The sequence below is a fragment of the Ctenopharyngodon idella genome, chromosome 1 (assembly GCF_019924925.1).
Source record: "Ctenopharyngodon idella isolate HZGC_01 chromosome 1, HZGC01, whole genome shotgun sequence".
In the NCBI taxonomy this organism is placed as follows: Eukaryota; Metazoa; Chordata; class Actinopteri; order Cypriniformes; family Xenocyprididae; genus Ctenopharyngodon; species Ctenopharyngodon idella.
This window is the reverse complement of record NC_067220.1, coordinates 22,200,214-22,214,542: the sequence shown is the minus strand read 5'-3', so window position 1 is coordinate 22,214,542 and position 14,329 is coordinate 22,200,214. Positions and strand designations below refer to the sequence as shown.

At 37.4% G+C, this 14,329-nt stretch overlaps 2 protein-coding genes across 2 annotated transcripts; both read right to left on the bottom strand.

Annotated features, from left to right (window-relative positions):
• Positions 1 to 156: 156 nt before the first annotated feature.
• npy2r (neuropeptide Y receptor Y2) lies at positions 157 to 3,947 on the bottom strand. The gene is made up of 2 exons (XM_051897437.1): positions 3,820 to 3,947; positions 157 to 3,110 (listed from the first exon to the last, which is right to left on the bottom strand). Exon 2 carries the CDS (start codon positions 3,088 to 3,090, stop codon positions 1,954 to 1,956), a length of 1,137 nt encoding a protein of 378 aa, XP_051753397.1. The 5' UTR covers positions 3,091 to 3,110; positions 3,820 to 3,947; the 3' UTR covers positions 157 to 1,953.
• Positions 3,948 to 6,992: 3,045 nt separating this feature from the next.
• On the bottom strand, positions 6,993 to 13,645 carry si:dkey-30k22.5 (lecithin retinol acyltransferase family protein). The gene is given in 2 exon segments (XM_051892489.1): positions 6,993 to 7,594; positions 13,235 to 13,645. Coding segments are annotated over 2 exon segments (567 nt in total). The 3' UTR covers positions 6,993 to 7,438.
• Between the last annotated feature and the right edge of the window lie 684 nt (positions 13,646 to 14,329).

Here is a 14,329-nt window from a genome sequence, read left to right as displayed (position 1 = left end):
AATATTTTCATTTTTGGGTGAACTAACCCTTTAAGATGTTAAAACATAAACATTAATCTTCTCTTCGCCCACATCACTGACATAAGTAAGATTAATGTTTTCTGACACAGTTTAACTGTGAGATCTTGTCATATTTTATTACCATTTTTTTTAACTAGTGAATAAACTGTATTAATGATTGAAATGTTCAAGGTGTCTGAATAAATTTTGGTTTGACTGTATACTTTGCTGAAGTGATTTCTTCAAAGGTAGTCAAAGTCTGTGATCTTCATAAATGGTGCTTTAACGTTTCAATAAATCATGAGTTTACCTAGGAACAAACCATCTGCACCTTTTGCCCTACCAATCAATGTCCTGCGATAGTAGAAAGTATAGTATAATAACCTTTATTTACCCCGAGGGGAAATTGTGTTGCCTGTGGCATCAAAGACCTTAACACTAAAGCAATGGAAATTTGGCATCCACAGTTAAATAGGGAAGGTGAGTAGGACCTTAAAGCTTCTGTGCCTGGAATCTTTTGCGGTATAGTGTCTTTGATGTTAGTTTACTGTGGAATATGGGCAAATCAGCAAAGAATGACTAAGAGATGGCACTACTGGTAATGCACATGCCTAAGCTTTGAGGCTAAAAGCCATCTGCTTGAAATAAAATCCCTAATGCAATGATGTATGTAGATAAACAGTTTTGTGCAGAGACAGGGATTCAATTGTGAATTGTAGATATAATAGAAGTGGCTTTTGGGACATTCAAAGACGGGCAGGACAGTAATTGACAGGATCAATACTCAGACCCTCTTATTCTATTTTTATGTTGTTGCTCAGTGAGTATTGATTGGTCTGTTCCTGTCAGTTGATTGATCTTTCATGGGCCAGTGGCTATCAGAATTAGGAATACTGATCTTGATGGAGTACATTCCATTTGTCATTGCACATGATCCTTGTCCAATATGGAACATGAATCTCCATAAGAGACAAGCTGAGACAACATCCCACCAGCCAGACTTGTTCATGTTAAATTAACTTAAGACATAATTTTGAGAATATTTGTTTTTTAATGAGTATTCGGTTTTTAGAAGGGAACACTCTTAGAATCAAAATGGTGTAGTATTTCATTGATTGTGATCCTAGAGTCTTATTGTGAACAATGTGCAGTATTAGAGGCCATGTAACCTAATTACCTGCAAGACATGGGGTGTCTGAAACAGAAAGCAGCTGGCTTGCTGCCTCGCTGCCCAACGAATTTGTTGATTCACACACAGCATTTTTGTATAAACCTTTTATACTTTTGTTAAACTTGTTTTAGACCAGCTTTCAAGGCACCAATATATTAAATTCAAGTAAGTTGTAGAGACAACCAAGCAAATACTTTATGACTACGGTAATTATTTCTCTATAGAAATTATATCATATATTGAAGAAAAAAAAAAAAGAAAGAAAGAAAGAAACAAAAAAATTGACTTACCTACTGCACTGTGAGAAATTATTTTTATACTTTTGATGATCTGTCAAATCACATGCACAAGATTGTGAGTTATAGACAGGATCAAATGCAAATATTTGATTCCAACTTGCCCTGATGTCTTCCTACTGCTGCCTTTTTAATGCTTTGGGAGCCATTTTACGTAAAATCACGTTTATTTTCACAGGAAACAAACAGAAAAACTACAATATTCTTAACATGAGATCCCTGTGTCACTGACTTTTTACAGATCAAATGCTAATTCCAAATATAACCAAATACATAATACATTTTAACAACAAAATACAACATTCCAAACTAAGTGAGTGTTTAGTCACAAATTCACCACAATTGTCTCATATATAAAATATCAGGCAATTTGTAGAGTGTTCAGTCTTAGATTTACGTACAGTCCTTCTTTACAGTAGACTTTTTGATTATTTGTCCTTATTATGTTCACATTTTGTGTTTTGAAATCTCGAAAGCAAATGGACATCACAGCAGAGTGTTTTCTTCTTTAAAGACAACACTGATTGTGTTTTGCTTACTGCGTGTACATTTCTCACTTACTGCCTCACTGCTACAAACTCTTCTTATTCCGTTGTTTAACCTTCCACACTTGAACACGGCCACAAAAGATCTTCTATAGTTCCTGTTCATCCAGCCATAAAGGATGGGATTGGCAAAGGTGGAGCACATGGCCACAATATGGAAAGCTGTATAGAGCAATTTGAAGTCTTTCATTTCCAGTACACTGCTATCAATATCCACAGCCAGCTGGAAGGCGTGAAAGGGCAGCCAGCTAACGGTGAAGACTACCACTACAGCCACCAGCATTTTCGTCGTCTTCTGTCGCCGTTGATGACGGTCGCTACGGCCACCGCCGGGGCTGACGTGATTTCTTAGCTTGTGCCAGATTCGAGTGTACGCAAAAGAAATGATAGACAGTGGCAGCCCGTACTGCAGGAAAAACATGGCGATGCTGTAAATTGTCCCATCTGTGCTACTTCCAGGCCACTTCTCTGCGCAACCCTGAATTGTCTGCTCAGGCGATAGGTCAAAAGTCACATATTCACGGAAGATAGCTAGAGGGCTGGCAAGGATCGCGCTTGCCACCCATGTGATCACAATCACGACTATACACATGTCTTTGGACATCTTGGTTTCCATGTGGTAGACAATGCTACGGTACCTGTCCAGCGCTATAACGTTGAGCGTGATGGTCGAAACGTGGACTGCTAAGCCTTGTGCGTATGGCAGCAGGTAGCACATCACCTGTCCGAATTTCCATTCTCCATAGAGAGTGTACATCAAAGTAAAAGGTAGACACAATGTGTTGACCAACAAGTCTGCTACAGCCAAGTTGACAATGAAATAGTTAGTAACTGTGTGTAAATTTCGAAACTTGTACACGACATATATGACCAAAGAGTTCCCGGTCACGCCAAAGACGATGATGGTGCTGTATGCCAAAATCAAGATCACTTGAACACCTACCAGTTTTGTACTGTCTTTCAGTCCATCTAAGACACCCTCAACTTGGATAGTGGCTGGTGTACAACAGTTTGTGGACTGAATTAAGGAGTTCAGGGTTTCATCTTCAGATATGTTCATTTCGGTTCTTATATCCATGTTCACTTTAGTCACTTACTCTGAAAAAAAAAAGTAAAGTGAAAATGAAAATATGAAGAAAAAAAAATTCTGTATTCAAAACAGAAAAATTCAGACAAAAGATACTGGATGCCCTGTTATTACAGTATATCATTCAGTGATTACAATTTTTTAAGAATGATAAATTATGGAGGTACAAGGATTTTAAGTTATTTTAGGCTGCATTGTTACAGTGTAATTATACACAGTTATTAACTATATGTACTTACTATAGTGTTACGGTTTAGCTTAGTTGGTTACTTGTAATTATGCATAATTTCATGTTATTACTATAGTATGTACATGTAATGTGTAACTATGTCACTTTAGAATAAAGTGTTAAAGTGGATCTTATTTTAATGTATAAAAATGATATGTATTATCGATTTATAGCATAACGTTTTAATATTTGATTAATCTAAACATGTTAATTCATAGTTTATATGAATAAATAAATAAATAAATCAAAGGTTCGTAGCATTCATCTGTTTGTACGTATATTTATCATTTGTAAAACATTAGTAGGGTTTAAAATATATATATATATATATATATATATATATATATATATATATAATTTTAAATGCACGTTTTAACCTATTGGTAATTTACTGACACTAATAATACGCGGTCATTAAATTATATACAAAGACGTGCATAAACTTGAATAACCTTTCGAATAAAGTAATTTAAGACTTTAAAGTGTCTTACCTTCTTTAAGATGTGAAGTTTCATGCCACAGAAGCTCACGTACGTATATCTGTCAGAAGAAAAAAATAGACCAAATCCATGCCAACATTATCGTGCATAACCCTACGACAGACCTCAAGAAGTGTCAATAACACGAGTCCGAATGAATTTGATGCATTGAAAGGGTAAGGACCGCTTCCCTGAGAGTCTGCTGAGAATCTACAGGCTGCCTCTGCTTATTCTTTACGTGCGCAAATCCACCAGTACTCGCGAGATTGTTGATTGACATCTGACTTCATAATGAGCTACAGTTTGCTTTATAATTACAAATATAATAGATCAGAGGTTTATGAATAAATCATTATGTTAATTCATAATTCTTATTAAAATAAATGAATCTAAGGATCTTGACATTTAAATCTTTGAAAGTAGGCTACTTTAATTATCTGTTAAGTACCAGTCTAAGTAATTTATGCTAATCCTCTTTACTAATGTTAATGAAAGTTATTACGAAGTGTTAAGAAAATTTACTAACATGAAAAGAACTCAATTAGCCTATCAATTTTTTTTTTTCTGATAACTGCAGTAATATACAGTCAATTAACTCATGAATAATGTCATCATTGTGTCCTTAATTTTTTCAACATTGTTTTCATAGCTTTTTTTTTTCCATTGTCAGCTGAGCTTTGCAGATGGTACAAGTACAAAGAGGGTTTCAAATGGCAGGAAATGTAATCATTAAGACAAAAGGACAAACGTCTATCCTCCTGATCCACATCAGGTAGAAATGGACACATGACATCTACAATCAAGATAAGAGTCATCCCATTTTGTTGCCAGACCTTTTCAATTTAAACAGAATGAACTGAATAATACCCTTAGCAATATTTGCATTTTGTTGCTGTAGGCCATAAGATCTGATCTTGTCTGTTGTGTAGTGTTGATGGCGTCACCATGCCTTTCTTTTTAAAAATACATATTAACGTTGGTATTTTAGAATTATTCCCTTGTATTACACGGCTTCATCTGATGGAGTACAGCTTTGTTAGGATGATGTAGTATGTATTATCTTGTGATTATGATAATTAGTACTGAATGTAATAAGGACCTGATACAGTAAATGTTTTAATCAGTGATAGTTGTAACCTGCCAGCCACTTCACACATAAGAAACAGAGACATAAGAACCTCAAAAATTTATTCCATTAGGTTTTGTTTCTGAGTGAGACAGCAGTTATGATCTTTCACAGGGAAGCTTTTGGGAACCAGACTAATGCATGCAATAATTCAATCTAAAAATTCATAAACTTCCCCAGCATTAATATTCTCAACTATGCAGAGCTGCACTGAGACTATAAATGTTATTTATCCTTTTCTCACTCTCCAGTTAAATATCACAGCATTGAACATCTGAGTGATTTAGCATCTTCCAATTCTTGTCCACCATTGCTTCAGTTTCAAATTTGAATTTGATTGTGTCATAGATTTTTTTTTTCTTTTCCCATAAGGTTTTTCTGAAGCCATTTACTCTTTTGAGAAGAAGCTAGATTAGTTGTGCTGTGCTTCATAAAGGATATTGATTAAGGATAAAGTCAACATGGATTGCCGTCTGCAACCCAGAGGAAGAGCAAATTAATTTTGTGTTTAAGAATAATTTTGTTTTTTCCTCTCTTTGGAATAACACGCACCAATCAATTGTTCACAGTAAGACCAAGAACATTAAAGGGATAGTTCACCCAAGTTCACCCAAATTCATTATTTACTCACCCTCATGTCATGTTGCTCCAAACTCATAAGACTTTTGTTCATCTTTGGAGCACAAATGAATATTCTCTCAACATTTTTGTGACAAACAAGCACACACACAAATTAATGTCCTTTTACCATATCTGATATGATCTATTTATTTGTGTTGATCAATGTTTAATAAAAGTCTAAATTACATCTATCATATAAAGCAATCATGTATCTTCAGTTTGATTTATATGGATTACTTTTACAAAGTCTTTATGTACTTTGTAAAGCTTGATAGCCTAGTCCTAAAGATATAGAAATATATGAAATGAAATATATTTCATTTTGGGTGAATCCATTATATATATTTATATAAAAACATAACTTTGTATGTTTGATTGTGGATAATGAAATATTATGAATAATTTTCCTTAAAAGAAGTGTTTATTTATACAGAGTCTATATATTTTCTTTAATATTCTTGGCACAGCATTAACATCAAACCCCATAGCATTCAAATCCACAGCATGTTATTAGTAATTGGATGAACAACTGTCAAAAAAGCTTTCCTATGTCTGCCATCCCTGATCCATCTCATCCAGACGCTCATACCACAGGAAATCTGCCTTGTGATGTGTTTTCTTATGTTTTCTTCTCATATAGGCTACTATAGTTTGTTGAAGCAATAATTGCAGTTTGGTTGCTATGACATCTATGTACAGTAAGACCCCCCTAAATCTCAGTGCAATAGGTTTCTAATAGAGCTGAGATGGCAGCTTTAGTCATTGATTGACTGTGTAATTAATTGCTATAGATTTTTATTCATTTCCGCAGGGAGATTGAGGTAAATGTCCAGCCAGGCAAATTGCCATAAATAGCAGCAGTGCAACAACACTACAGAGAACACAAAGACAGAAATAACCAGCTCCCTAAAGCACTGCTTCTGTTGTTCTGTGTTGTTTTCTGATGTTAATCCAGTGATCCATAGTGCTGTTAGCTGTTTTACTTCAGGGTAAAAATATAATACCATTAAATATAAAGAAATATATGTCTCATATAGTCAAAGTGAGATTGCAAATCATAATCAACTTAAAAATTATTTGTTTCTTGCAAATAATGCATCCCCTTAATACAAATTTGAAATATTACCTGCCTGCACAATCTAAAAAATAACTTGAAGGATATCATTATTATAATTGCAAACAAACAAGCCTGATATTACCTGTTTAAGTGGATGCAGTAAGAATTTCCCCCTGCATTGAATTTAACAAAGTGGGACTGGATCCAGGCTCAGTGTATGTAAATGCTGTCTGCAGCATCTCTCCATTAACTGCCATTCATCATAATTATCCACATTACTGTTCTTTCTGACTACATCATGGCACTTCTCAGGACTGTCCAGATATTTCTTACTGTTCCTTTGTAATCCACAATTGCTGAATAGAATTATTGAATTATTACTACATTAAATTTGGACATGAATTATACTATTTTTTATATTGCTTTTGATTTTCTTCTTTTCTTTTTTCTGATGTTTTGTTTGTTTCCTTCAGTCATACCCAGTGACAGATTTCCTCTCTCGTTTACTTTTTCACTCATTCCATGCTGTGGGCAGTGGCAGATGTCTTGCGATCATGGTGCACATTAAACAGAGACAATAATGTGTTGTTTTCTCATAAGTTTTTATTTATTACAAAAATAGTGCTTAAATTGTTAAATGAAACTGATAATCATCCATCAATCCATCATCATCACTCCTTGTAACATTTATAGTGTGCATACCAGACACATATTGTCCCAGATACCAAGATATTTTGTAGCCTGAATGGCAGTTGTTGACAGAGTAAATGCCTTGATGCTTTTGCGGCTGTTTAAACATTAAAGGACAAATTCCACCCGGAGTGTCTTCAAGATGCCATCCAGATGGTAAAGGGGATGATGACAACGGGGAGGGTGGTGAGAGGTGTCATAGCACCTAGATATAAAATGATGAAGACCCCGATTATAGCTGACAGGAAGGCCATCTTCCCGCTGAAGAGAATTGTCCTTACAGTTTTGCAGAACTGAAAGAGAGGGGAGAGGAATTGTTTAGCGTGGAATAAGATGTTTATGTGTTCTGTATTAGGAACCTTTGCTGCAGGTTTCACAAACGGATGATTCTGTCACTGTGTAAGGTCATGCTTTATGACTGTCCACTAGATGGTGCTGCTACTGTTGTTTGATGCTATTGCAAAATGCAAAATAAAATGGCTTTTTCAATATCACCTTTTTATAATTTATTCAGATAACAGAGTATATTGGAGTATGCAATTTAGGTTTTTATTATTTTAAATGTAGTATGATGCTCATAACATTTTTAATAGAAAAAGAACCATGCTGATTTTATATTATTTTGTTAAATGCTGTTGTATAAAATATGTTTTTTGGTAACACTTTACAAAAAGATTTAATTCGTTAACATTGGTTGATGCATTAATTAATTCACTAACAATGAACAACAATGTTAATTTTAATTTTGTTATTTATAGAATTTAGTTCTAGTGTTAATTTATGAATATTCAGTTTTTATTAGTACTTCATGTTCATTCATAATACTTAATCTAATAATCATTTATACAACTTGAAGTGTGAAAAAAAAATTATTAATAGATGGGAAAATGAACATTAAACCGAAGATTGCTATACTGTACCATACTGTCATTGTTAGTCCATATGTTACCTATAATGCAGTAACTGATTGAATATAATTTTCATAAAAAAGCAGCAAGAAGTTCTATAGCTATTTGGATCCAAATACAAGACTCATAACTGTTGTTATAGCTCAGACTAGGCTTTTGTGCTCTGAAAGTTATCCTGTTTGTTTGTTGCATTCAGCAGCTTTTCATAGCACATGTGGTTAAGGTTACTACAAAAGGTTACTACACAAGATGCCTTTTCTCAGCTCTATTTATGGGGAATAAATCATGAGGGGAAGAGTTCACTGACATATTCAAATAGGAGATAATCTGTACTTGTGTAGGAGGAAATTGTGAAATCTTGCTTGGAATTTGAAAACAAAAATGGACAAGTAAATAAATGCAGCGGGAGGCTTAAAGTGACTGTCATGTCAACACATAAAACACAAGAAGCTTAAAAGTATTCAATCTTAATGTCACCACTTATGTAAAGATTAGCTATGCCATTAAACTTAAATGCTATTCTCAGGCTCATGGATTTCCTGCACAACACACACGTCCTATTACATACTGCCAGTTAACTGCATACTCTCACAACACATAATAGCTACTCCAAAAAGCTGTCTGAAACAGATCTATGTAATTTTTTCATATCTAAATAAGATTCATTCATTCATTCATTCATTCATGTAAAATATTCTGATGCAAAGAGGTCTTTATCAGGCATATTTTTTTAAGGAATAATTGACGACTGGCCATTTAATTATTAGAAAATAATGCACATGTGGTAATGCGGCCACGAACGCGAAGCAGAGTGCATTATTTTCTAACAATTCAACGACCCGGAGTCAATTATTCCGCTTATACTACGGTTACCACACCTCAAGACACTGTTCCGATGTTGTATTTCAAGTAGGGATGTAACAATATTCAAACCAAACCGAAAAACTGCAATACACCACCCACGGTACGTATCACAATACTATCATTGCGTACCGAACGCGTCCCGCCCCTGCTGCCCCGCCCAGCCCTGAATTTACACAACAAATACAGCGCTGCCTAACCACCATTAAACACAATAAGCTCCTTGTTTTGTTACTTTTGATAAAAAACAAAGTGTCATCTGTAGATCATTGTTGGAGGAGGGATTTGTCACTTTACACATAAACAAAACTCCAATTGAAGTGAAAGTTGACACTGGGGCAAAATGTAACGTAATGTCACAAATGACTTTTGAACAAATTCCCAACAACGAACGGCCAGTGAAGCAATCAAAGACACCTAACCTTGTAGCTTATGGTGGAAGTAAAATCGAGACAAAAGGCTTAGTCACATTGCAGTGTGGCCTAAATGGGCAAAATCATTCACTTCCATTCTTCTTGGTGAATCAAGATGTCCAACCGCTGCTAGGATTTCGTGCATGCCTCGACATGGGTATCGTTACAATCAGCCCAGATGTGCATCATGTCAGTATGGAGGGCAGCACTGAAGACATTCTCAGTGAGTACAAAGACTTGTTCACAGACGAGCTTGGAGAACTCCCGATAACATATTCTATGACAGTGGACCCCAGCATACCGCCTGTAGTTCGCCCTGCTCATCGCATTCCTCTGGCAATGCAAAGCCATGTCAAAGCAGAGCTGGACCGCATGGAGAGCCTTGGCGTCATAACGACGATTTCAGAGCCGACAGACTGGGTCTCGTCCATGGTGGTTACACATAAAAAGGACAGACAGGCTGTGTATCAACCCAAAAGATCTCAACACTGCCTTAAAAAGACCACATCACCCAATGCGCAGCGTAGAGGAAGTGGCGTCCCAGATGTCGGGAGCAACTGTATTTTCAGAACTCTTTCTGGCAGATTCGCTTAGACCGCAAGTCCTCCATGATGACCACATTCAGCACCCCATTTGGGCGCTATGGATTTCTTTGCATGCCTTTTGGCATAAACTCCGCAAGCGAAGTGTTCGAGCGCTCAATGGAGCAGTTATTTTCAGGGTATCCCTGTGCAATTATTGTTGACGACATCATTGTCGGAGGTCGCAACGCTGCTGAACACGACATTAATTTGAAAAGAGTGCTGAACAGAGCGCGTGAGGTCAAGCTCAAGCTAAACCCTGTTAAATGCAAATTCCGCCTGGATCAAGTCAGCTATGTGAGACACATCTTTACAAGTGAAGGCCTGAAAGCTGATCCTTCCAAGACAAAAGCAATCTCTGAGATGCCAGCCCCCAAGGATGTCCCTGCACTACAGCGCTTCCTTGGAATGGTAAATTATCTGGGGAAATTTATACCAAACTTCAGCGACATTGCCGCACCACTCAGAAAGCTGACACACAAAGAGACTGCATGGTGCTGGTACCAGCAACACCAAAACGCATTTCAAACCCTCAAGTCATATTTGTCCACCCCACCTGTCTTAGCATACTATGATGTAAAGAAGCCGGTTACACTAACCTGTGATGCCTCATGTTTCGGGCTTGGTGCTGCTTGCATGCAGGAGGGCAGACCAGTTGCGTATGCGTCTCGCATACTCACAGACACAGAGACGCGGTATGCTCAGATAGAAAAGGAGTTTTTGCCTGTACTAAGTTCAGAGACTATGTCTACGGAAAACCCACACTTGTTGAAACGGACCACCAGCCCCTGGTGACCATTCTAAAGAAACCAATCCACACAGCCCCTGCAAGACTACAAAGAATGTTGCTCAGGTTACAGTGCTACAACATCACTCTGGTGTACAAGAAGGGTAAGCACATGTATCTTGCAGACACCCTATCTCGAGCTCCAAACACAGAGGTCCCTCCAGACATTGAAAATGACACGTTTGAGGTCATGTCTGTCAATTACATCTCGACTGCCCGACTGGAGGAACTCAGAAAGCATACAGCAGAGGATGAGGTGCTACAGGATCTCAGCACTGTGATTCAACGAGGTTGGCCAACTAAAAAACATAGCTTGTGCCTGCTGTGCGTCCATACTTTCCTTACAGAGATGAGCTTGCTGTGGAAGATGGAATAGTGATGAAAGGCCACAAAACAGTCATTCCTCGCTCATTACAGAGAGAATACATCTGTATAGTCCATAGAGGTCATCCTGGTCTGGATGCTACCAAGCACAGAGCTAGAGGTATAATTTTCTGGCCAACGATGACGGCTGATATCACAGCAGAACTCCTAACATGCTCAGTCTGCAACAGCACAAAGCCGCATCAACCGAAAGAACCATTAAAGCCATACCCTGTTCCAGACTTGCCTTGTGGCAACAGATATGTTTGAGTGGCGTGGCCAAAACTACCTGGTGAGATTGACCTTCTCCGTGACATAACATCGTCAGCTGTAATAAAGAAATTGAAGAGACATTTCTCTGTGCATGGCACACCTCACACACTCATTTCTGATAATGCTAAACAGTACACAAGTCAGCGATTCAGAGACTTTGCCTAACAGTGGGACTTTATCCATGTCACCAGTAGTCCAGAGTTCCCACAGTCAAATGGCCTGGCAGAAAGAGCGGTCCGCAGTGCCAAACAGCTGATGGAGAAATCTCATAGAGATGGGACGGATGTATTTCTCAATCTCTTAAATCTGAGAAACATTCCCCGAGACCCAACGTTGGGTTCCCCTGCACAACGCCTGTTGTTACGACAGACACGGTCAGTCATTCCTGTAATGCACCTTACAGAACACGTTCAGGTCGCATCTGCAAGCCTAATCCAAGATGCGAACAGTGAGTTCTAGTAATGGTATATTTAGTGACACTTTGGTTATTATTTTGAGTGCCTGTTTAATTGTGTTTATTATGGCTATTTCTATACTGCCAGTGTCATTCTTTGTTGATGTGTTTTCTTCATGCACACAGAGAACATCTTGAGATTTGTATCTGTTATCGTTGATTTATTCACTGCAATGGATACAATGTCATATTGGAAGTCATTCATATTCTTGGTTGTTGATCAAGTGTGTGTCATGCCTGTACTGTTCAGTGTTAAATATGTTTTCTTCCCTTTGATAGGAGGTTTCAGCTAAAGGAAGGGGATGTAGATCATTGTGATAAATGATCTGTTCAGAAATACAATGTGATTTGTGTATTCTAATGTGCTGCACCTCCAACATGTGTTGGGTCCTTTAAGAACGTCCTCCCACCCCCTGGGGCGTATGTACTAAGAATGCGCGAGAGCTATGTTCAGGTGTGATGTGTCGTATGTGTGACACGAGCTCTGTTAATAAATATCATCACATTCACCCGTGGCTGTCACTGTATAATTTATCGGACAAACAACATCATCTTTAAAACTTTGTCCATTTTATCACGAAATTCAAACAGAAATGCCGTTTTGACGCTCTTTAATGTGGCATGACAGATCTCTGTATAGGTGCCTCAGTTTAGGCGGCAGTGCGGAGCGCGAGTGAACGCGTTCATTTCTTTCTCTTTAATACTAGTTAAAGAATAAACATGAATGAACATCTGAAGGTATGTTGAAAGATACAGTACAACTTACTGAAATGTATATTATCTCATGTAATCGCTTAATCAGTGTTTCAACAGCGGAAGGACTTCAGCAAAGATGCATTAAATTGAACAGTAAACAGTAAAGTGACAGGAAAGACATTTATAAAGTTACAAAAGATTTCTATTTTCAAAGAATCCTGAAAAAAAAAATGATCATGGTTTCCACAAAAATATTAAGCAGCAGAACTGTTTTCAAAATTGATAATATTAAGAAATGTTTTTTGACCACCAAATCAGCATATTAGAATGATTTCTGAAGGATCATGTGACACTGAAGACTGGAGTAATGATGCTGAAAATTCAGTTTTGCCATCACAGGAATAAATTACATGTAAAATATATTAAAATAGAAAACAGCTATTTTAAATTGTAATAATATTTCACAATATTTATTTTTAGTCTAATAAATTCAGCCTTGGTGAGCATAAGAGACTTAAAAAATCTTACCAACACCAACACCAAACTCTTGTATCTATATTCCACATTGTCTATACATCAGCCCTGTTTAGTTCTTACCTGGAAGGTTTGGAAGCTAAATGTAACACCATAGCGGCAATACATGACATAGTGTTCGCAGTTGTACCACAGTAAGCTGTAGGAGAAAGATCCAATCAGCTTCTCTGCCACTTTCTCGCCATTCAGTGGCTGTACACTGACCATACTATCTGTACTATTGACCTGAATCTGAGCACCATATGCAAAATCAGCCAAAGCTTGGCCAAAACTTCAAAAACTTTTGTTGGTCACCATCTTTGCAACAATGGATTTTTCTTTAGTGAACACTGGTAGGATGTCTAGGATAAAATGAGCTATGCGACCTTCACCTAAGTAGATTCCAAAATGTTTAAAAACCAAACAAATCTTTCCATAAGAAATGCTATGGATCTCACTTTCATGCTTATAGTATTTATGAGGTATATGAGGCATTATTATTTATCTATACTATCTTAACTATGCTATCATGCATTCAGCATATTTTGGTTTTGTAAGTGAGTTAGAGATCAGTCAGTGTATTCATTGGTAGTTGTGAAACTTTGCGTGTAACTTTGCTCTAACTAGTTTGGTCTCGATCTCAGTTTGTTGGTCCCATCCGGCCTGTTGGACTACCTCGACTCTTATGACTCATTTCCACTGAGGGGTACAGGACAGTACAGTACAGTTCAGTACAATTCAGTAAACTCTGATCCGGCTTGTGTTTCCACCGCTAACAGTACCCTTACTTGATAGATGTGGTGTATGCAGGACAGTAGCGATCAATGTCATTCTCGGGCTAAAAAGAAGAAAGCGACACAGTAAACAACAATGGAGGACATACAGCAGATCTTGTTCTTGCTTCTCAGCATGTGGCTGTTTGTCACAAGAAGAAACGGTATTGTGTTTCAACTTTATTTAAAAAATGGCACCTCTTGTGTTTGTTTGTTTGTTGTCATTCCCCTTGTAGCACGCGCAAGTGACGATTCTCTGTCAACTAATCAATGTTCTGCAGGGAGTCTAGCTCCACCCTTTAGTACCGGACTACTGTGCTAGGTACCCCAATGGAAGGGTCCCAAAAAGTGGTACGGTACGGTTTGGAATTAGAGTAGCATTCACAACTTCTGACAATGGAAACGC